Here is a 25,482-nt window from a genome sequence, read left to right as displayed (position 1 = left end):
GGTATTTTATCACAGCTTTAGGAAAGAGCGTAGTACACGTGGAGAAAAACTGTAGGAAGTTAGAGGTGTCAGTGGTGTGGAAAACCACGAGAAACACTTGAAGATGAATGAAACAGCACAAGAGAGTGGTTATGTCAGCAGTAACTGTCAAGGGAACCGAGGCAGAGCTTCACAAATCCTCTGAGGCACACATGATTTTCCCATATGTCTCAGCTGCCAGACCTGGAGCTCTTGAGTTTCTACTTTCTCTGATGGTTTTGGCTGTGCTTTGGCCCTTAATATTGAACATGTATTCTTTCTGCTATAGGCTAATGGAGATAGCCACATTTTTGCAAAATCTTTTCTTTTCTTATCATTGATCACAGTGAGGTCTAAGAATTGTATGCTGATTTGGATTCCAAAATTTTCTTCCCTTTGGCACTCTTTTCACCTCTATATCACAGCAAGGAATGGATCAGATCTTTCTCATCACTGTATCCATGGGGCCAAGATTGGTTTTGAACACCTTACAGAATTTAATAAATTATATTCACATTTCATGAGGAAATGCCCAAATAAAATGATTTAAAAGAAAAGGATTTAAGAGCCCATTAACTGAAGATATAGTATGGCTTCAGAATTTTATTTTTTCTAAATTAGATAATTTTTACAGTTTTGTTAATAAGGGGAAGCTCCTTTTAAGGCCAGAACTGCAGTTCTAGCAGACAAATTTTCCTACAGAGCTGGAGAAGACTAAGAAATGAGGCTGTATTTTTAAGATCTAACTTTGTGCAGTATGCCTTCTAATTTCATTCTTAGCCTACAAATTATGCTATGTCTCACGCAGTTATAAATAGTCTCCGTATCTATTACAATTAAATCCAGTCTATCAGATAAATAAAATTGGCATTAAAAGTATCATCTCATTTTTTCTATATGGATGATCACAGTTGTTGAGTGAAATAAATGAATTCTACGTGATGTTAGTCATTTAAATCTGTTTGGAAGAATGACTAGTTATGTAAATTCTTTGCCTGTGATGTGGGGAACTAACAGTACAGAGATCATACGCTTCTTTCTAAGAGGTATGATGAAAGCCAGCAACGCAAATGCTATTTCCAAATTAGCTTCAGGTAATTTGGCTCCCATTCCCTGTCCTGAGTCTCCTTTTATATTGTATCACAGGTTTAAATTAAGCCTGACTATATTCTTCTGTTTACATATCGTGTTACCCTTCCTGAAGAGTCAAAATATAGATTGGAGCCTGCATCTTAGTTGAAGCACCAAGATGATGCATCCGACTTGGGCTTGATTACAAAAGAGTGAAGATTACATTTCAACCTGTGACAATATTATTATAATCATATGACTTTCATTTATAGTCAAGTGGGAATGTTTCTCTGATGACTCGGAGCTGATAAACGCAGGGATAATAAAATGTTGTCTATGAAGCGCATATAAATTCTAAGCAGAGGAAAATTTAAATCACCATTTAGGTTGTTTTTATCCAATAAAAAGCAGAGGGAATCAGCCAAAAGATATCTGGAGTATTCTTAGCAATTTAAGCAAAAAGTCAACAAGTAGTACGGTAAACATTGCTTTATACATTCCAGTAATCGCCCTAGCTTGGGCACAGTGCAAGTGCAGCCAGCAAACACAGCACCAGAGATGCTGAGCTTCTTGTGGTGTGAGCCATGCAGTTCATCTTATGCACAATCTCCTTGCCAATATGAAAACATTTTAACTATGACAGCATTCTCTTTATTCTCACTCCTTCACAAATTAATGACATTAGCCCTTCCCATGCAACTAAAGAATTTATATTTTATTTTCTTCAGTTATTCCCCCAGTTTATTTTGCTTAATGAGGATGGCAGCTGTATCCTAGAAGAGACATCAATTGTATAGCTGTGTTTTGTGGAGTTTATTTATAAATGCTTATTAAAATCCACTATTCCTAACTACAAACAAATTAAAGTTTTCAGTATTTCCAGATTGAGGCTGCAGAAATAGTTGCACTGGAGACTTCAAATAGAAAATAAACCAGTTTGCACACCTTTGCACCAAAATTGTTTCTGGAAACTCATATTTAAGGTCTTGGTTGCCCACTGATAACCGTGTGGAAGTGATTGGATCATGAAGGCTCTCACTTACTTGGTTAATTCATTGAGGAAATTCAAAGTCTAGTAGAGTTACTCACAGTTGTTGAAATTTTAGGATGTTGAGCTATTAGGTCGCTCTCTGAATAGCCAGGAAATTTATCTTTGTCCCCAAACCCTTTCCACACCCTCTTTCTCTCTGCTTCCTTTACTTGATGAAACAAGCAGCTTATTTACTGCCTCACCATGTGTCAGACCAAATATGGGCTTCAGCTTCTAAAACTAAGCCCACAGCAATGATGAAGCTAACTAATGCAGGTTATCAGAACACCCCCACACATTTTCTACATGCGTGAAACCCTCTTTTTAGTTTAATAAGTGTTACCAATTTTTATGATTATATATTGTCCTCTCATATTTAAATAAATATTTTAATGGGTGCTCATAAGCATGTTTTGTATGTGCATTATTCCTTTTGTCCTAGTTTAAAGTGACAGTCTCAGAATCTATCATATCATCTTGATATAAAGTTAACATTCAATATCTCAAGAGATTGATAACCTGTATTTTTTGTTTGTGTATGTTTTTGTGTTCTCTGTTTTTAATATAATGTCTTATAGGTACATTATGAGATGAAATAATCCAGTGTTTTATAATTGAAATAATTCTCCTATTCATTTGAGTATATTCAACCTGCTGACACCAATATGGGGGGTATTTTTGAATATTTTAAATTATTATTTATTAATACATAGCATATTGGTTACGCACAACTTTGAGAAAAAAACTAGAACTTACCTGGCTTATGATGTGATCCCTTACTGTGGGCTTTCCTGTTGTAATTGTAAACAGCTACTTTTTCCTTTTTACTGGATCCATGGTATTCAGTAGAAACAGGCTTAATGGTTTTAAATCTCTGGAAAAATAAAATCTATTTCTGAAGCTAAATGGGCACGTCCATTCTTACTTACTTGGGGCAGAAGTAGCAGTCTAATGGCTATAGGAATTCAGATGCTCGTGTATCTGAACATGTATCTCTCACAGAGTCCACCTTCTGTGATAGAAAGGTAGGTGTTTATGTAGCTTGGGAAAGGAAAAGGAAAGAGTAACCTTGCAACCTGGGTATTCATATCATTTAAATGGAAAGGTTGGTAATGTTACAAAGATTAGTAGACTTAGAGGCCATTGAGGATGGTCCATTCCTCAGTAATACCACCTACTGTTTCCCTGGGAACTTTAGTTTAAAAAGAACTGGCTGCCTTGTCTTTCTCTGTGGCCTGGCAGGGCTGCTCCCCTGCCACTGAGTTCATGCAGGAGACAGCCCTGCTCCTCTTACTAGGTCACCCACCTGGTGACTGAGTTTATGGGCCATAGGGGTTCTAGGTTATCTCCACGCATGGTCATTGGTTGGAATATCAGTCTCTGCAGGGCCCCCAGGGGCCAGTTTTGTTTTGTTTTGTTTTGTTTTGTTGGTCTCCTTTTGTAACTCTTGTCGCCTCCAGGTCTTTCTATCTCCCTGTTCTTTCATAATATTCTTTGCACTCTGCCCAGTGTTTGGCTGTGAGTCTCAGCCTCTGCTTTGATACCTCGATCAGTAGAGTCTTTCAGAGGTCCTCTGTGTAAGATCCTGTCCTGTTCCATGTCTTCTCCTGCTTCTGATGCCTATCTCATTTGCCCTTCTGAATGAGGATTGAGCATGAGACCTGACAGGCTACGGTCAGATAGAAGGGGAGCAGGACCTCCCCTATCAGTGGACTAGAGGAGAGGTATAGGGGGAGAAGAGGGATTGAGGGTGGGATTGGGAGGAGACGAGGGAAGGGGCCACAGCTAGGATATAAACTGAATAAATTGTAATAAATAATAAATAAATAAAAATTCAAAATTAAAAGAAAAGAAAAAAGCAATACTACGGTAGTTTTACAGCTGTACTAGAGGCTGTGTGAAAGAATTTGTATATATGCTAGGTGTTAAAACTCTAAATAAATAATTTAGCTAGTGGCTTTACTTTCTTGCTTATTTTTAATATTTTCACCCCCACTTCCTTTACATAAATGTACTAGAAAAGGGCTTAAATATGTGGTCAAATTTTTATATCAACCCATAAAGCTGCAATAAAATGTTCCCTGTAAATCTGTAGAAAGAATCTACTGACACAGTCTTATCTAGTTATAGTTATTTCACGTTTTACCAAGTCTTCAGGACTGTAATGCACTTTCAAATAAATTGCCAAAATAAAGTGTTTTATTTTTATTTCTCTCTAAAATTTTTGTATATCGTTCTTTCTGTAGTGGACTATTTTTAAAAAGTCATATTAATTAACACTTATTTTTCAAATCCCATTGTAATCTTCATGATTATATATCTAGCATTACTCTGTGGACCTCGTTCATATTTTTTGACCTTTCTCTTAATTAATAATTTGAGTCATAACTTTTAATGGAAAAATAGCACTGAAAATCACAAGTATAGCATAATATTTGTCCAGCATCATCTGAAAATATGTGATGCAAAGTTTTACATTTATGAACAATTAACCAGTCTCTTTCTATATCTTCCCTCAGGAGGCTCAATAAGGAATTAAGGTTATTTCTGTGTGAGTCATGAGAAATGCAACCCAGAATAAAATTTTGGTTTAACAAATAAACACAACAGGAAAAAACAAAGTTAGGGTTAAGGAAAAGCATATATCTAGCTGTTTCAATACTCTTACTTTTTTTCTTATTTCTTAATATGAATTACAAAATTCATATTATCTTACTTAATCACCTGTCAGGAAGTTTATAAACAATTATTGAAGCAGGGGATAAAGATAAGAGAAAATGAAAAAATGCAAGATTAGCCACTATTCAAGCTCCTTCTTGGAGCTCAAAGAGTTGATGTTGTGAATTTCTTTGAAAATAAAGTGGATTGGGGTGTAAATCATCTGGTGCTGGGTTAGCAGCTAACATTATTTCAGTAACTTAAAAAAACCAAACAAACTAGGTTTGCCAATGAAGAAACAAAATAAATAAATAAACAAACAAACCAATCAAAAACAAACAAACCAACCCCACAGCAAACAACTGCTCAAGTGTAGAGATAATATTAGGATGAGAATACAGGAAGTGGGGGTCAGAGGGCCACTAGGAAAAGAAGGCAAAAACTCAACAGATGACTTCTCTGTGAAATCAGCTTGCTCAAAATAATTCATAACAGTAATAATAATGATAAACAAATTTAAGTCCCTAAAACTATGTGATAAATTTAATTTTATATTCAGTTTGGTGTCATAAATTTGAGGCAAGTTACTACTGCCCAGGTGTGTTGAGCAATGTCCAGTAAAAGTAATTTTCCGGCCATCTGCATACTGAGTATCTCACTTCCCAAATTCCTGTCATTTCCAAAACTATTCTATTTAGGGAAATGAACTGTTTAGTTTTCCACTCAGCGTAAGAAATGAGGCAAAAGTATTTTGATAGGTACATGAGTCTTTAAATGGATAGATATCAATATTGGCAGAAATATGTGTTAAAATTTTTATCACAATTTTAAAAGTATTTAATGCCCATAAAAGCCACCTCACTGTATCTAGTCCAAGTGTTTGAAAACTTTTAGATAAATCCTACAAAAACTGTAATCTGTACTTATGAACATAAACACATATAAGTACATCTCTGTGCTAAATTTCAAGATGGCTGTGGTAAATCTACTCTTAGCCCTAGGATCAACACCCAAGATGCAGCTTTTCTTTTCTCTCTTTACATCTATTTTTACTTAACTGTATGTGTTGATGTGTCTTCCATATGTGTGCTGATGTTTATGAAGAAGAATCCTGCAGTACGAACATATGCTGGTACCCTAACTCTAGTTCTCTGCCAAGGCTGTAAGAGGCCATAACTACTCAGCCATCTCTTCTGGCCCAATAGTTCTTGTGCTGACCTACTAGGTGTTCACATACTTTCTGAAGCACTTTGCTATCTTTACATGCCTGAGGGTTGTGAGTTTGCTTTGTTTTAAAATATCTTTATCATGAGCCTATGGCTTCATGGTAAAGTAATACAGAAACTTTTTAAATACTAAAATGAGTGTTTGAATACATGGTGTTTTGTTTTCATACGGTGCATTGATATTTTTTCTACTATTAGAGAGACAAATGGATGGGCATGTCACTGCCTCTCTCATTATATCCTGAAGTAAATTTCCTCATCATACATTTCCTTCATTAGAGAAAGAAAATTACCAATAAAAGTCAATTTACAAGGATATCATTGACTTGAAAAAGTATATATACTCTTGCTTAAAAAAAGAAAAGAGAAAGTTGAGTTTTTCAAAGCAGGCAGAGCAAGACAGACAAATTCAAGGTGAGGAATCCTTTCCAGGTAACTCTTCATACTTTCACAAAATGGTATAAACCTCCAATGCAATATATCATTATACACAGAAAATATTCTTTCAAGTGTTGAAGCTGGAAGAAAGGTCATGATCTGGGATTATAGAGGTCAGTTGTTTGTACAAATACCAACTTCATGAGAATGGTAGTATTCTTTTACTTAAGGACGTGATCTAATAAGTGCAAATAGAAACATTAAAACAGAGAAAAATAATGATTTAAAGATGTATAAAGGGCAGAGAATAGCCAACCAAACAAGAAAGAGCTAATGTACATATTTTATTTTTATTTTCAAATTATTTTTCCTATATTTCACATAATATATATTTTCGGTTTGCAGCACTTTTCTAGTTGTCTTTAACTCAGAGTAAACACAATAATTTGGTGGGCTGAGAATGTATTCGTTAGAATAACATAATGTATTGAGTCCTAAGTTTGATTCCCCAGATCACAAAACAACAATTAAAAGATGGTGTTAATAATCTTGTTAAAGGGACATTCTAACTTGGAATTAATTTGATCTGAAGTGTGAATTTTTTTTATGTACCAAAGAAGGGAAAAATCTTATTAAAAAATTTTTGTTGAAAAAAATATTTTTGTGTGTGTAGTATACACTTTAAGACTATCTTTGCCACTGCCCCAGAAACATCTTGATGATTAAAGAATACAAGTTCCAGTCTACTATCAAGAAACATAGTATGCCACTTACACTCATGACGGGAGCACTAAGGTCCTTGTGGCCCCAGATCTCCAGGGAAAACCAGGAATGTTAAGCACATAAGATTGTCCCCTCAAAGGAATGAACTTTAAACCTGTTTTCCATCCAGAAAGTGGAAAATTGGGTGGGTCACCTGTTGGGCCAGGCCATATCAAGCTCCTACCACCAGGACCAGAGGTGTTAATAGCCTAAATGAGCTCTATGTCGGCAGTACGACCTAAACCAGGGTGGACCCTTCCTTAGGTCTGAATGTTGGTACAGTAGCCTATCTCTTGAATCCATCTACTTGGAAGAAACGCCGTGTACCCTGAGTTGAGTTTTGGTGTAATTATGCTTCCTTGTGCACCAGGGATGAATTATACAGTGTTTAAATGTGCTGGGAACTAATAACTTGGAATTCGAGCCTCTAAAACATTTGATCCAGGTCGACAATGTCAATCTGAACTGAGTTTTCATTCTCTTCTCTTCAGGGTTTGTTTTCCTCTGTCACCCCTGCAAAGATCTAACACATGGTTCAGCCTAAACTCCCAATTTCCTTCCCATGATCTGCCTTGCTTTAACCTTTACCTAGCCAAAAGCCATCCATATTACATCACAATGATACAGGCATTCATTCACCTTCTTCCAGTCAAAACAGAATCATCAGCAGAGAAGGACAACTGCAAGTGCGAAACCATTTGATCATGTTATATTTTAATTTGTAAAGACAAAAATGACAAGCAATTTATTTACATAAAACTGTACAAAAGCAAATTAAATTATGCAAAGTATTTCATAAATAGTTGGACGAGTGTTTAACACATTTCGCCATGTTTAGCAAAGTCGCGTGCATAGTGACATAGTCAATGATGATTAATTGTTCTCTGCTTCACTATCAACATCCAAGTAGCAGAACAATAGTCAGTGATTAACATTACAAACAGATCGTACCACACGGAATGCAAGTGCTTGAAAACGTAGGAAAAGTTGTCTGAAAGTAAACCCTAGGTAGTAGCTGAAGGAATGATGCCGCTTCCCGATGTCGCGCTCACCCAGCCTGGGTCACAGCAAACAGGCTTCACCGTATCCCTGATGAACTTTGCTCCTTTAGTGGTTTAAGGATGCAGTTTTTTTTATTTACTGCTGCTATAACCTGCCGTTTGAAATGTCATAGGCCTTAAGATTCCTCACAACTGTTTTAAGATGGCTGTTTGATTCCTGGCAGCTTCTCTCTGGCCTGTGTGTTTCATTTTGTACTTTCCTCTAACTCGGCCTCCCAGGGTAGCCTTTCAGGCAGACGTCCGTCCTCTACACCATGTCAGTTCTTCCTCTCATAAAAATAATGCCTCCTTTGTTTTCCGAAACTCAGACAATAGGCCAGTCAGAAAAATCAGACAGCAATCGCATCTGGAGATTCAGACAGAGCAGTCGATTTTAAACAGATGTTACAGACATTTAAATACACATTCATTTTTATAGTTCCTCAATTTGTAGATGTGTACTAATGTATTATCATGCAGAAGTCCACTTGGGAGTCTTGTGTTACAGAAAACAAGGAGAGTTTATCTACTGTATAACCAAAAATGAAAGACCATCTAACAAAATGAAAAAAAAAAAAAAACCTTCTAAATCAATATTAGAACTTTCAAAATGAACTGACTTCACCCCTGATAATATTTCTCTGTGTGATTCTATATCCAATGATTTCACCATCCAGAGAGATTTAAGCAGCCCATATTAATGCCTGAATCTTACCTTATGAATGAAGAATATTTAAGACTGGTCCATTATCTGAGTTTGTCAGAAGGCAAAGTTTTAATATATTATTTATTCTCAGAAAATAAACATGGATAAATATACAGGATCAAAAAGTTGGGAATAGCCCATTTCCCCTCATTATCCAAACCCAACAACCATTTGTTTGTTTGTTTGTTTACCATAACAAGAGGTATAAAAGGCACAGTTGCTTATTTTGCATTCACTCATTTATTTATTTTTTTTGTTTTTATTATTTTTTTCAAAAGCACTCTATATGGAGTGGCACCAGATTTAACCTATTCAAAATAAAAGTCATACAAACACAAAATATATTTCTGTGTCATGCCAGCTCATTATATTATAAACATGTTATGATAACTAATTCTACTAGAATTACTTTGAATACTTACAGTACACTGAATTTTATTCTTTCACATCCATTTTAGTTCTAAAGAGAGGTTCACACATTGAATGACGATGACATGGCCACCTGGCATGAGGTGCAAACATCAGCGTGGAATGTGGATTGAATAAACCTGTAGGTCCAGTGTGACCTGTATTAGCTTTACAGACAACCAAAGGATTTTAAGAGTGAAATGAGCTATCTAGTGGCTTCAAGTGTTCCATGAAAGAAAGAAAATATGCATATAAAAAAGTGTTGAACGTCAGTGTTATGCAATTATTTCCTTTGTAACGTGCAAGAAAAATATGTATACATTTTCATAAGTATCTTTAGAAGTATTTTGTCTTAATAGGTACTTACAGATTATACAAGGCAGAACTGCTTGAATGCAGTTTCCTAACAAAGTTCTAGAATTTCATCTTTCCGTAGTGTAAATAATAACCAAACATAAGCATGTTCAATTATTGACATTTTAGTCCAATGTTTTTATATCAATTGCATCTTTTCATTCTACCTATTACACTTAAACTAACATCAAAATGAAAATTCCACTTAAGAAATAGCATAAGGAAATGATCCTAAAAGATTTACCAGAGAAATGTCCCTCAAAGATAAGTAGTTTGATGACCTACAGTGAATTATCAACCTATATTCTAGGTTTCTTCACCTTATAGTCTAAGAAATTCTGCAAAGCATGAAACTATCCAAAACTACAGTGTCTTTACATTTTGTTTAAAAGCCATCAAGGCTAGGCCTCAACCAAATAAGCAACATTCAGCGATGAGAACATTTGCTCTACTGACCTGTCATCCCCTGTTCTGTCCATGGATTGTCACTTTCTTCTGAATGTCCCAGCTCAAATTTCTGGTTTCTTAAATCATCTTGCATAGAGCAAAGCAATAAAAAATCTGCATATTCTGTATCCCTTGAAAAATCTATATAGTTTCCACCTTTGATATGCATATGCTGTGAGAAATATTATTGTACAAACTCAAGACACTTTTATGTTTCAGGATCGTTTAAGACACACATTGAATAACATTCAAATCACATTAATGACAAGTCAATTAAAGTGTTATGCTGTTTAAATGTTGTGAATCTCAGTGTATTTCTGTATTGCACAGAATTTGAAATTAATGCACTTGTGTTCTGACCAGATTAAAAACGCAATTATAATTAAAAATGAAAATAAAATCATCAAGAACATCTGGGATCCTGAAATGACCATTGGAGACTTCACAAAATCATAATCCAGTGTGTCTTTTTGTATCTCACTATGCCTCACTATGACTTTAAAAAGTAGAATATTCCCTGACAGTAACACATGAGACTAGGCCTGGGCTTTGATCTGTTGCCTATTATAATACTAAACATGGTCAATTAGTTCTTTCACTTTCTGAGCATTCAACTAAAATTTATTTTAAAAGAAGACTGTTTTCTGGAGAAAGAGTTAATATAAAACAAAGTAGCATCTAAGAATTTCTGTGTACACACAGGTTCGGTTGCTTCTGCTGTTTAGTGGATTTCCATGTGAAGACCAAATCCATTTCACTATATCCCTGATCTGCCATGTCATCTTTGGCCTCATAATGACATAATAGTTCAAGTTCATTCATGAGGGATTCTATTCGAAAACATATTTTTACAAGTCATAATTCCTGTAATTGATTTGTCAAGATTGGGAGAGTATATTCTGTGAATGTATGGAGTAAATTCTGTGAATGTTGATGCCTTTAACCTGAAAATAACAACATATGGCAGCTGGGGACTGCATTCTCCTACTGAGTTTTAATTTGCTCCTAGCTTTTTGTTAGAATATGAAAGCTGTTGTCTTACTAAATTACTTTTTCAAAGAGTCCTCCTAGAAGGACTGTACCATTAAAGTGGGATTTTTAACAATTTAAAGGGCTGACTTTAACAATAATAAACCATTGATAGCATGTCTGAAGTATATTTTAACCCATCCTACTTTTATTAACCAGCCAGATGACACTCAAACAAATCAAAGTGACCAAAATCATGCTTCAGATTAGGGATAATGAGAGTGTGTTGTGTTCTGCTAATTAGATTTGTTACCATGAAAAGAACTTGCAACCATCTTTTTGTTGTTGTTGTTGTTTGGGTTTGAGGAGGGGTAGGGAAAGAGTGGGTGTTGGAGATCAGTGAAGGGTATAGACATGCAAGTGACGAGAATGGATTCTACTTTGTACACTCATCAGGCAAACAGTATCACTAAAGGCCTGATTTGGAGGCGGAAGTGGCAGGCAAAGCTTTGTCTCTTTGGTAGCCCCCTCTTTGTGATTAAATGGTTTTACTTTGTAATGTTCTTGCCCCTAACTCTCCTCACACATGAAAAGAACTTTGCTGTTGCTCCTTGACAACCTACAGGTAAACTTCTCTTCTAGTGAGAGTGTTGACAGGAGATGGCTTATATTCCCCTGTTTTTGTTAAAGGAATATCCTCAGGGTTGGCTTCCTCAGTTTTGCTGAAACTAGCTGCACTGAAGGTCTCATAGGATGAGGTCAACTTTTTGTTCAGGAGGTTTCTGTTGCGGTCACCCATGATGGCAGCATCGCCATTGGCCAGCCTTTCCTGGCTTCCTCGTTCATCCACAGGCATGAAAGTGGAGAGTTTGGGCTGGCTCTTCTTCCTCTCTGGAGAAGTACGGACTGGCATCCAGCAGGAGTCTGAGTGGCCATACTCATCACACTCACGGGTACACTTGCCAGTCAGCGCTACATCCGGAAGAGGCCTTGAATCTGAAATTCAAGAAGTCATCAGTGTTAGACATGCATCAACAGGCATTCCTGATACATATTAACCTACTGCTGATCACGCCACAGAACAGTACTTACTGCAATGCATGGTAAACACAGAAACAACAGAAGATTAAAATGATAATTTAAGTGTGTAAACTAGCCAGTTATGTATTCGTCTGGTGCATTGCAGAGACATACAGATGGTCTCTGGTGTTAAGTGAGTATGTACACTTCAGTGTACATGAGTTTTCCTTATAATCAAGAAAAATTATTAAATCCAAAAAGATAAATTTCTGTATATGAAAGTTATCCCATAAATAGTGTGGTTGGGAAATTTTATTTCGTTCACTGCGCATTATTCACAGAATATGCAAATAGGCAGAACCTTATATTAAAATACATTCTAAGACACAAGGGTGACTGCGGAGTGGAGCCTAAACTGACAGCACATTAACTTGTATGGAGTGCAAAAGCCACGTACAAGCAGGTTAAGAATCTAAGCACATTAGCAATAGCACCTCACGTCCCACCCCGCGCTCTCTTCATCCTCTAACACTGTGACAGATGACCTGATGTGTGGGGTAGGACAGTGCCTGTGTGTTACACAGAAGTACATTTACAAATGTGCTCCCTGAATGCAAATCTGATATAGAATGTATTGAGTAAGTGTGGCTCAGTTCTGAAATGATTGATGGGAGAGCGTATGTTTCTAATTAACGTTGTTTATCAAAGGCATGGGAAATGTACTCCATTTCCAACAAGCTAAGTCATTTCCACAGGGTTCTTAGGGCTTGAGATTAAATATTGCCGTCAAGAATCACTAGTCTGCATAAATAAAATAATGATATGTGATTATATACTTTCTTAAAATTAAAAATTTATTTACCTGCATCTACTAGTTTTTAGAGAAAAATAAAGAGAAAAAAAATGCTCTACCACAACAGATTCTAAGACAATACCTGTAGGGTTTTATTTATGTGCTTCATACTTTAATTTGTTAGTCATAAAAACATTTACTCCAATAATTATATGAGTATCAAATTATTACAAGTTGGGGCTTAAAAATAAACCAATTCTGACTCCCACATGTCCACTTGTAAATAGTGAGTTGTATTTGCATAATCTCAAATGGTTTAGATTTAAAATGAGAAAGTTAAAGTTCCAGTACTGTTTAATTTTTATTTTGGTAGGTGTCATAAATAAACACTCTTTAATCATTTGTTTATTTTTTCTTTATGGATGGATTACTAGAGTACTTAATTATTCATTGCAGGTTTTCACACTACTGTTTGATTCTAGACGGACAAATCCTTTAACTAAAATAATCAAATGAAAGTAGGATAATGGGGGAAGTCTAGAGAGATTGCTCAGCAGTTAAGAGCACTGTTGGGACTGGGGTTCTGTTTCTACTATCCATGGAGTGGCACACAAACAACTATACTTCCAGTTTTAGGGCATCTGATGCCTTCTTCTGGCCTCCATGTATAGTAGGCACACAAGTAAACACAAACATACATGCAGGCACCACCCCCCACACACACATTTACACTGTGTTTTTAATGCTGAGTCCTTTTACTGCATCATTCCTTAAAAAATGCAAATATTTTCTCTTTTAAAATATTTTGTAATCTATTTGACTTAAACAAAAATATTAAATCTGTGAGACTATAGCCTCTCTTGACTGACATCCATACTTTGAATTAAAAAAAAATAACTTTGAAAATGTGGGATGTAAGATCAGTTCTATTTTTCTCTCTTTAAGCAGTTATTTTTCTCACATCCTTAAGAAATTCAACTCACGTGTTCTCTGTACAGTACTTATCCAGCACATACAGTTAAATGAGAATCTAGTTACTGAAGCAGGAGATGTGTTCATGAAGGAGGTGGTCATTCTCTAAAGAAATGACCCAGAATTATTTTCCACCATTTCAACTTGTTTGTTTACTTATACAATAACTTCTAGAGCAACCTGTCTTGCTGGAATCTGTATTTCTAGTTTAAGATTGTTGCTCTGGTTTTCCTCTTGTTTGATCAGATAAACCAGCTATGATTATGATTAAACAGCTTTTCCTACCATTTTTTGAAAATTGAGTAAGAACTACACATAGCTCATAAGGAATGTGTTCATTTAAATTTGACTCATTATCTCATTAGCTACATCTGAAGGATTAACTCTCTCCCCTTGTCTTTACTTCCTAGTCTACCGTATTTCATAGTAAAAATGCTTTTCTCTTAAGACATCTAATGAAAGTCATTGGATCTTTTTTTTCCCATGATCTATTTACAAGCTGCCATAGCTCTATCCAAAAGGCATGGTTTTTAATAAGGACCTCCTGTCACTTCCAAAGTCAAGCACCTGATTGGGGACCACAGTGGAATTCGACAAGTCTAATTGGCTGAGACATATTGCAGTGTTTGTCATCAAGTTTAGAAAATAATCAAGAACGACTATAAGGGAGTCATCAGGAGCAATCAAAACTTCCCATCCTGGTGACTGAAATAAATCTTCAAAAGCAATACCAATGATTAACACATCAATTTGTATTATGATGCAATTTATTAAGGGAACTAATGAGCAGAATAATAGGTCTCTGAGAGTGTATGTTTTTCTTATTTTAATTATGCATATATTACTTTATTTTTATTACTATTATTTATATGTTATATGGGAACACTGAAGCTCACTGATAATAATTCTTTCCTCCATAAAAAGATAGACTTTTAAATATCCTGTGTAAGATTATGAAGACTTAATCTTTCTGTAACCGTTAATTCCTTCTAGTCTTTAAGGAATGTGGTTTTTCTTTTAACATCTAGGAAAGTAATTATATCTTTGCTGCAGTATTATACCCATTATTTTGAACAGTGAGAAGATGGAAAACACAAATACAAATCTTGTTGGCATAGAGCATATTAATAGAAACATGATTTTTTTTTCTATTTGGAAATAAAATATGCTCTAAAAGTGATTTCAATGATAGCACAGCTGTATGAAGGTCTTTTGAATTTTTATATTCTCTCAACTCTTTTTTCCTATATTTACTCATTTATTGAGTATTTATATGTGCACATGTGCACAAACTATGGACTGCACGATCATATCAGAGGACAACACAGGAGTGAGAAACTCTCCCTCCCTGATGTGGATCCCAGAAACCAAACTCAGGGCTTCAGACTTGGTGGCAGGTGCCTTTATCTATTAATCTGTCCTGCTTTCCCAAACCACAATGCTTATCAAATATTAAGAATAGATGATGTAGAAATTGTGTTCAGAAGATCCTTTCCTGCTTAACATTACATGTATAACTCTCCATTTTTAAAGGAATTATGCAATTTACTAGAAATATTACATTGGTTTGGTGAGCTAAAGTCCTTTCTTAGACATAAAATTAACCTCCTGCTCTAGAGCACAGGTACAGGCATTATAATAGCAAGGAATTCTAGAATGGTTTAGAATATATGAAAGACCTCCAGTCTATCCATTTCTTTATACCTTCAAGTGAAGACTAAGGAGGACAGATGAAGGGAGGGTCAAGTGTATGGGAGGCTGAGGTCAAAGCTTGTTTTGACATTGACCTTAGGATTTTCCATTACACCACATTACTCCTTTCTGAAATATAGTTGTAGAGTTACTTCAAGGTCAATTAAAGTTACCCAAACACCCAAGAAAAAGACAGAATCTAAATGTCTAACAGCATGGAAAATGTCTAAACAGCATGGAAAACTGACTCTCTTAATGCCTAGAAAAAACACTGGCTTAATTGAAAAAAAAAATGTAAAAGAAAAGGAAAAAGAAACAGCAACAACAACAAAAACCTTGTACATCTCTGAAAGTAGGAGAAAAATCATTTACTACTTTAAAAAGTCCAGTTCTATCTCTAAAAAGGTTTTAATTCTTACTAGGGAAGCAGAATGTATGGATTGTAGGCAGAAGCTTCAAGGTGCTGCAGAAATGAACTCTGCAAGAATGACAGAAACCAATGGAGATGCTAACATGAAAGGGGGAATCTCAGGTGACCTCAATCTAGACAAAAAAAAAAAAAAAAAAAAAAAAAACTAGAGGTAATTTATGCTGAGAACAGGAGAACTACACTTCCTTCTACGGAAGAACCTCCAAATTGTTTACAAAATACTGTTGGTCAGCCCTGAAATCATATACGCACCCGTAACATTATACAGACTGAGCACACACACACACACACAAATATAGAGATATAGAGATAGATATACATATATATGTAACAAGAATTAATAAAATAGAGAACATGTATTTGAGAGAGAATAATGACATGCATAGGAAGAACTGCGGGAAGTGAAGAGAAGAAATGATGTAATATTTTAATAATAATAATTATAATAATGTAAAAAAAAACAGGAATGGGTGGTACATGCTTTTAATCTCAGAAGTCAGCAGACAGAGGCAGGCAGATTTCTGTGAGTTCAAGGTCAGCCTGGTATACAAAATGAGTTTCAGAATAGTCAGTACTGTTACACAGAGAAATTCTGTCTTGAAAAACAAAAACAAAAGCAACCAAATTAAAAAGAAAGACAGATAATATGCAGAATCTTTAGAAACAAGGAAAGCTCAGATTCACAGAGACATGTTGTGTCTCCAAAAGCTTTTCCTTACAGTTACAGTTACAGTTTCCTTACAGTTCTAGTGAGAACAGAGAACCCTTTGGCACAATTGAAGACAGTTTTTTTAAGAGGAAGGGTTCTCTAATGTGGTAATGCTTCTTGCCAGAATCCTGGCAACTGCATTCCAAGCCTTTGACTCAAACTGATGATCTCCTGTTCTTACTCGTCACCCAAGAAACCATGCAGATGTTTTCTTGTGCTTTGAAATACTTCTGGGGAGGCTTTATTTTTAGGCTATTTGCATCATTTATTCATTGTATTTACAAATTACTTAATCTGCACACCTCATGAGATAAATAGATTGTTCCTCAGTGTTTTGAAGATTAAACATCCATGACAATCCTCTACTTTGACCTTTAAAATAAACTAACTGTATATTCTTTACAAAATTCTATGAGTGGAAAATGTGTTTTATTTTTTTCCAGAGAAAGTATTTGTTACACCTATTCTTCTTTTGTCTATTTTGAAAATATTTTACTGAGTTCGAGATGTTAGAAGTGTTGAGTTTTTTTTTTTCTAAAAGCACCTTAAATTTTTATTGAAAGTTGGTGTTTAGAAAGCCTTATACTATGCTCAGTTATTTAAAGAAGTGATGTCGGTAAAATGGCTTACCAGGTAAAGGCAGGTGTTACTAAGCTTGACAATCATAGTTCTTCCGTAGGACCCACATGAGAATCAACTCTTACAAATTGTTTTCTGAAGTTTGATTCATTATGCACCATGGATGTAAAAAACATACATAAAAATAGTTAAGCTGAGCTATCTTTGTAACTCAAACTGAACAACTTCAATGGTTGTCACTGCCTTTTGAACTTCTCGCACTACTGGGTTGCTAAAAGGCTGGCTATCAGTGTATCAAAGCAGATACTAAGACTCATAACCAAACCTTCGGCAGAGTGCAGGGAAACATATGAAAGAAGGAGGAGTTAGTATGACGTGGAAAGGATAGGAACTCCACAAGAACCAAATATTTCTAGGCACAGTGGTCTTTTCTGAGACACACTCCAACCAAGGTCCATGTATGGATATAACCTAGAACCTCTGCTCGGATGAAGCCCGTGGTACCTCAGTAACCAATTGGTTTCCCATAGTAAGGGGAACAGGGACTATTTCTGACAGGAACTCATTGGCAGGCTCTTTGACCTCCCCACCCCCCAAAGGAGGAGCAGTCTTGGTAGGCCACAGAGGAGAGTTTTGCAGCCAGTCCTGAAGACACCTGATAAAACAGGATCAGATGAAAGGGGAGAAGGTCCTCCCCAATCAGTGGACTTAGAAAGGGGTAGGGATGAGATGAGGGAGGGAGGGTGGGATTGGGAGGGAATAAGGGAACAGGATACAGCTGGGATACAGAGTTGACAAAATGTAAATAATAATAAAAGAAAAGAGATGTCAGAAAAAAAAGCTGGCTATCTTTGTAAGCCTGTAAAGAACAAAAGGGATCATCACCAACTTAAAAATTTGTCCAATTAGCAGCTAATCTATGAATCAGAGGTTAAAATCATGTCCGAGACAATGAAAACAGGACAAATACTTAAAATACAATGTACTCTTGATATCAAACTTCTGCAAACTTCCTAGTGTATGTATGTAATTAGGTCAAATGAGACTTAAAGGGCATCTAGTACTCTAATCTCTGTGCATATACCCCTTTAAGTTGTCTCATGATACTTCCTAATACAAAGGTAAAGCTTTTATTGTAATCACTTGAGACTAGGGTGGAGCTGAAAACTAGAATATTGCAGAAAGATGATCTGCTGTCCCCAACCTGGACTTCAAGAGACCTAGTAGCCTTTGGGGACATCATTGGAAGGGATATTTGAGTTTATCCTCTCTAAAGATGATTGCCACTGGAGAAGGAGATCTGGCTGCCCAAGCAAAGTCAATAAATTTACCCCTCGTCAGTGATGGGGATGAGTTTAGCTAACAGAGATGCAAGAAAAAACAATTAGGAGAACCAAGATGTAAACCTCAACCAGGAGAAGCAGTAAGTGTGTGCTGTTTGAATCCCTGACTTGTTTGATTAGTGGTGGGAGGGTGGGCTGGGGGCGGGGGTGCTCGATATCACATAAACGAACAACAGATGAACCATCATGCCCATGATATATTAACTGCTCCCAAATGACAGGCTGAGGTCTGCAAGTAAGGCTTTCTACTTCACTCATGTCTCCTTCATAGATAAAATCTGGCCAGTATTACCTCAAGTACAACATTTTCAAAGAAAATGTTTAGAGATACAATCACATTTAATTAAGAAGTTCAAACAAAGGGCTCCCTTATAAAGCGTTGTAAACTCGGCTGCTTTAATTACAGAAATCTATTGTGTTATACCTTGGAGTGTTTTCCTTCACTGCTGACATGTCTAGACAATTTTACAGTGTCTAAATGTGTTTGAAAGCATCAGCAACTTTTCTTCATACCTCAGGCCAAACTCAGTTAAATGGCAATTGAATGCATTGCAAGAAGCACTTACTGCCCCAAGGTGTAGACCACTGTCATTCTGAACGTGGCATCACTCGACACAGCCTTCATAATGCACACTCATCTCAGGCATTCTTGCTGAAACAACAGGAGTGTGGATCTGCTGGTTGGCACATGAAAACATCATGGCAGCACAAATCTTTACGGTGACAGCCTGGGCACTGGGCACGATCAGTCAATGAACAATAAATATGGCTTTTTTTTTTTTTTTTTTTGATGCTTCTCTTCATCCAGGCCAAATCAGAGGTAATGGAGTGTCATGTATCAAGCAGACAGTAAGGAAATGATAGAAGTTCTACAGATAAGTTGAAGTTTCAAAACCCATTTATTTCCCTAGTTCCCACTTCCTTATCTCAATGAGAATAGACCCAGTTTGGGGCCATCATTTTATGTGTGTGTGTGTGTGTGTGTGTGTGTGTGTGTGTGTTTGTGTGTTTGTGCGTATTCCCATTCTAATAATCACCACTCTTGTGATTTTCTTTCTAATCTCTTTGGTGTGTTCATACTGAAATTAATTTACTTAAGGGATCTTGGACTTCATCTGTTATAAATATAGTTTTCCATTCTTTCATACATGCAGATATAGATGTAAATAATTTTGAATAATATGTTGCTGGAGCTCAGAACACATGAGTTATAGCATTATTTTATTTCCCACATCATAGTAGGTGGGAGAAAGAAGGTACATTTTCACACTTAGTCACACACACTCGAATTAGAATGGAATGTTAAGAAAACCCTAACAATTTAGAACCTTGTCTCAAAAATAATGAAAATTATATGTGGTAACTGTAAAGAGACATTTAGAAACCACAAAACATGAAATGTATTTAGAACTACAACAAAAAGGATTCATTACGTTTATATTTTAGGATAATTTATTTAAATGCCCGGGTCTAAAAGACTCATTATAATATTTGTGAGTTTTTATTTTAACAGAAAATTAATGCTAAAGAATGTATTTACTGGACTGAAAACTTTTTCTTTTCATTAAAAATCAAAATTATTCATTTGCTTACAATCAGGATCTTGAGTTCAAGTCACTTATACCAGGAAATTAAAATACATTCTAGTTCATAATGGAACTTTAAACAAAACCAGAAATGACTAGATAAAAATTTTAAAAGGTAATAGTTTTTTATATAATTTTATGACTACATTATAATGGATTTGCTGGAAATATGATTTGGGTGGTACTAAAAGATTTGTAAGTAACAATTTATTTTATACTAATGACCTGCAATCTCTGAGTTTTAAGGCAAAAGGGTTATCATCATTTCTGGAATAATCATTTTTTTCATTAGTTCTATATCCTGATGGCTTAGTCAATTGTTTATCGCTGGTGAGAAAGCTATAGAATATAAACCCAACAATATAGATTGCACATAGAGACTCTTTTGCTGTGAGAATGCCTTTGGGTCCTCTCCATACATTGTCCTTGGTTGGTTCATCAGTGTCTGCAGAATCCCCTAGACCCAGAGTTTTTTTGCTTTGTTGGTCTCCTTGTGGATTCTTGCCCCGCTTATGTCTTTCTGTCCTCTCCTTCTTCCATAAGACTCCCTGCGCTCTGCCCAAAATTTGATTGTGAATCTCAGCATCTGCTTTAATCCCCTGTTGGATGGAGCCTTTCAGAGGACCACAATGGTAGGCTCCTGTCCTGTTCCCCCTTTTCCACCCTTCTGTTGTATATCCTGTTTGCCATACTAAATGAGATTTAAACATCCTCCCTAGAGTCCTCCTAGTTGTTTAGCTTCTTTAAGTCTGTAGATTTTAATATGGTTATCCTATATTATATGGCTAATATCCACTTATACGTAATCTTTTATAATTTCATTCATTTGCTTGCAAATTTCATGACTTCTTTATTTTTAATAGCTGAGTAGTATTCCATTGTGTAAATGTGCCATGATTTCTGTATCCGTTCTTCTGTTTAGGAACATCTAGACCTCCTACACAGATATAGCCTATAGGCTGCTCAGTATTCATGTAGGTTCCTCAGTAAGGGGAGCAGGGGACCCTTCTGTCATGAACTTGATTTCCTGATCTTTGATCATTTCCCCCTGGTGATTTGGCCTTGTCAGACTACAGAGGAAGAGAATTGAGGTAGTCCTGCTGAGACTTGATAAGCTACGGTCAGATGGCAGGGGAGGAGGACTCTCCCTGTTAGTAGACTTGGAAAAGGAGATAGGGAGGAAGAGGAAGTAAGGGTGCAGCCTGGAGAAGATAAGGGAGGGGCTATAATCGGGATATAAAATGAATAAATTGTAAAAAAATAAAAATAAAATTTAGAAAGAATATCTTCTGGTTCCACGCTTAAAGTAAATGAGGATCTTATTTTGCTCCCCAAAGAATACAATGTATTAGATTACTATATTTATTATATTGTATTATTATATTGTGTTGTAAAGGTATGCAAAAGAAAACTAAAAGGTTTCATGTGGTAAACATTAGTTTTTTGTATATGTTCCCTTCATCATGGAAAAACATTGTCTTTGCAAGTCAGAAGTCAGACAATAGCTCCTGCAATCTGAACTTCTATAAATATATAGACACCGAATAAATGTGACTTTTTTAAATATTGAATCAAGTCTATTAGGTGTTACAGGTTGTGTTGAGAGGAAGAGTGATGCCAATAGCATTAAAGATGTTTCCTTGCTTTTTTTTTCTACAATTTTTTTTTTTTTTTTTTTTTTTTTTTTTTTTTTGCAAAAGTCTAAAATGGATCATAGTAAAGGTTATGTATAGAGTAGAACCATAATGTAGCAAGATTGGTTTAGGACAAAGGAAATCATAGCAATTTAAACTTAGTCAATAATATAATTTTTAAAGAAGCAAAATTCATGATCCTGATTCATTCTCATTTTCAAAAAAACTATGAAATTATTCTAATTGTTATGTGCATTTTCTATGCATACTCTCACTCTCTTTGCTTTGGGTTATTAATTGGACTGTTTCACAAAACACACAGAAAAGCTTGTCTGGATAGAAATTCTCTTGTAAAAACAAGCTAGTGAGTGATTCCATTAGTGATTGTGATTGAAAAGGAAGACAGAGATTTTAGCCATTGAGAAAGATTTCCAGTAAACATTGAGTTCCAAAGTACTGTTGGAGTTCTGAGACATTTGGTAGGCCCTGGAAAACCATTCATGGGGAGAATTTCTAAACACTTAGAACGATGCCTCCTGACTCTGGTCAATAGGTTGATTGGTTGACACTACAAACGGCAATCATATTAGGACCAAGAATGCTGAAGAGCTAGCATGTACAGCAAGGAAATAAAGGCGAAAGGGAGGACATGACCTCCACTGACCAGCTAACAAAACTCAACGAGCAGCTAAAGGAAGGGGCAGAAATCAATGAAACAGCTCTGGATTAGTTTGCTCCATTGATTTTTTGTTTCTCATTGAAATGTTTTATTTATTACCTATTTCTTTTGAGAGTGTTAAAGACTTGCACTGCTGCACCTTCTGCATGTCCTAAAAAAAATATAATAAAATAAAAAGTAGAAGAATAAGGAGCCAGCTCTGGGCACACTCTAGTGTCTGCAGCACACCCTGCTAAGCTATGTGATTTTAGTGCAAAATCCAGTGAACACATCTTTTAGCAATCTCTCTGGATTAGCAAGAGTTCTCCCATTCGAAAATGTTGATACCGAGATCCTTGGAACCTATGAATAGGTCAGGTAACATAATGAATGTGAAAGAAGGTTTTCAAAAATCTTAAAACTGTTAGTAGAGAGGATACAAGATGGGAAATTATATTGGATTATCTAAGCACTCAGAGTGAAACCATGGGGGCCGTGGAGAAGAAGTGGAAGACAAAAGAAATGTCAAGGTCAGACTAAAACGCTATGGAAAGGGTTCCACCTGATGCTGCTTTCACAGAAGAGGGGAGCGACGACTACAAACCAAGCAACATGGAAATGTTCTAGGAACTAACAAAGGCACAGAAAGAGTTTCTTTGAGTCCACAGAAAGGAAAGTGAATTTCAGCTTTCTAACATTTGTGTAAGACTGCGAACCTATTTAATTCTAACAGAATGGATTTCCACTGTTTTGAGACCCAGAGTTTGTGGTAATTTTTGCAATGGCAGCTGGAACCCTGTACATATTCCTATTATTTCTCTTGTTAGATTGTTCATATTTCATCTAGTCAGCAATATAGAAGGGAAAAAATGACTTCTGTTATACAATTGTTGAATCATGTGACCTTAAATGTTGAGTATCTAGTTAAGACCCTCAAAACCTTCAACTTTATGATGATACCTAGTAATCTGTATTATTTCTCAAGGATCAATTAGCATAGTCCAATTTCATTCTGTTGAATAAAACACTAGTAACTAACATTTCAAGGGTAACCTTGAAGGAGTCCTTAGCAACACTTTAGTTAGATTTGTCTCTGGGCTTCTTAACAGTTATAACTAAGCCATTCTAAAATAGGGTAGCATGAATCTCAAAATTAGAAAATAAAAATCACATTGACTCTAAGCTGTAGAAAGGCAGGTCTAGTACTTGTGACATTTTTAGAACTTGTGTGACTCTGGGATCATTTAAGAATAACAATTAAAGTATGTCTCTTTCTACTTTTAACACTTCTTCAGTAAACTTCATTATAAGTTCCAGACTCAGCATAGATGGCCCTACTGTATCTAGGTGCTAACTTCCTTATATTCTTAATCTTTTCTCTTAAATTTGTGTTCCCATTTGCCACTGCAACAAGGACATCCAATAATGTAATTTCTATAAAACCTGTGTTCCTTCATAACTGAATGGCATTGGTGTGTTTCTTCATTTCTTAACTCATATTTGTCTCTCATGAAGCATTAAAGTACATTTCCAAGGTATTTCCTTGGAGATGGGTTCTGGCTCACCAATTTCAATGCTAACTTTTTTTAAAATTTTTGTCCTCTGTCTCCATCATATCACTAACACAGTGTGCTGAAATCTACCAATATCCATGTGATGTACTATGTAAAGTAGAGGTCTCTGTGGGAAAGGGGACTTGGGAACTCTGCACCTTGGATGCTGTAGCGCCAGGCTAGTTACATATACATAGCAGGCACCTAGTAAAACATGAATGTCATGGAAGGGAGATGGTTTATAAGTAATATGTCTTCAGGAGGGTCACAGGGAGGACTGTCATCATGGCACAGGCACTTTCTCAGTGTAGTGACATTGGCTACATTCTGAAGTTGAGGTGGTTCGTGCTTCTTAGAATGAAGACTTGGGTGAACTCTTCCTACTCAATCACACTTAAAAACCTCCCCTGAGGGGGGTGCATCCTTAGCAGGCCACAGAGGAAGACAATGCAGCCAGTCTTGATGAGGCCTGCTAGGCTAGGGTCAAATGGAAAGGGAGGAGGACCTCCCCTATCAGGGACTGGGAGAGGGGCATAGGAGGAGATGAGGGAGGGAGGGTGAGATTGTGAGGGGATGAGGGAGGAGGCTACAGCTGGGATACAAAGGGAATAAACGGTAATTAATAAAAATAAATAAATAAAATAAAAAAACCTCTTCCAGGGTCTGTCCTATACATAATTTCCCTGGTTGAGTTTCCTTTTCTGAAAGAGTAACAAAGTTGGCGTGAAGCTCCAACAGATGTTATTTTAAACGGTGCAGCTCATCTTTTGCTGCTCAGCCAAGGGGCAGAGGCCTACCAGTGGCAGCTGTAGGGGTACAACAGGAGCCTAATTACATGGACTGATTTGTTCAGTAGCTTACAGCTGCTAATACCTCAGTAGCTATCTCAGTGTCATCAAGATTTCTGATTGACAATAGTGAGTTTCTTCTAAGATAAAAAAGGGAAACTGAATTTACTATGAAGTTAAAAATTTTTGTTTTTGCATCTTAACACTATATTTTATGAGCAATGCACCATCCTTATTTCTTTTGATAAATTGTGCTTGTTCTGTGGGAAAAACTTGATGGGTCATGGACAGATTTTAGATCTGTGGTTTACAAATTGAACATCATAACCCATAGGGTGCTGAGTTTAAATCCACTGAAATAATAACTAGCTTTACATAAAGTTTATGCTGTTTTGTATTGATTTTACTTCAAATATTTATGTGTGTACCAATATGTATATATGTATATAGTTGATTCCTATATGAATTTATGGATATAAATCAAAATAGAATAGCCCAAAGTTTCTTTTTTCTGTCATTTATATATTTTCAAGACCTAGGTGTGTAGATCAATTGTAAAACACTTTCTTAGCCTATACAAACCTAGGTTTCATCCTCTGTATAATACACACACACACACACAAAGAGAGAGAGAGAGAGAGAGAGAGAGAGAGAGAGA

At 36.0% G+C, this 25,482-nt stretch overlaps 1 protein-coding gene across 4 annotated transcripts in view; it reads right to left on the bottom strand.

The window, feature by feature from the left end:
• Window positions 1-7,840: 7,840 nt before the first annotated feature.
• Window positions 7,841-25,482, bottom strand: part of Pcdh7 (protocadherin 7) — a 452,776-nt gene continuing 435,134 nt past the window's right edge. For 3 of the 4 annotated variants that reach the window (XM_055623861.1, XM_055623862.1, XM_055623863.1), the window contains exon 3: window positions 7,841-12,063. In XM_055623861.1, coding sequence (XP_055479836.1) covers window positions 11,687-12,063 — 377 coding nt within the window. In that variant the 3' untranslated portion in view covers window positions 7,841-11,686. The remainder of the gene's footprint in view (window positions 12,064-25,482) is intronic. The other variant, XM_055623864.1, reaches the window with a different exon arrangement.

This window comes from Psammomys obesus, unplaced genomic scaffold (assembly GCF_907164565.1).
Source record: "Psammomys obesus unplaced genomic scaffold, mPsaObe1.curated_primary_1811, whole genome shotgun sequence".
NCBI lineage: Eukaryota > Metazoa > Chordata > Mammalia > Rodentia > Muridae > Psammomys > Psammomys obesus.
This window is presented reverse-complemented; position numbering and strand designations above follow the sequence as displayed.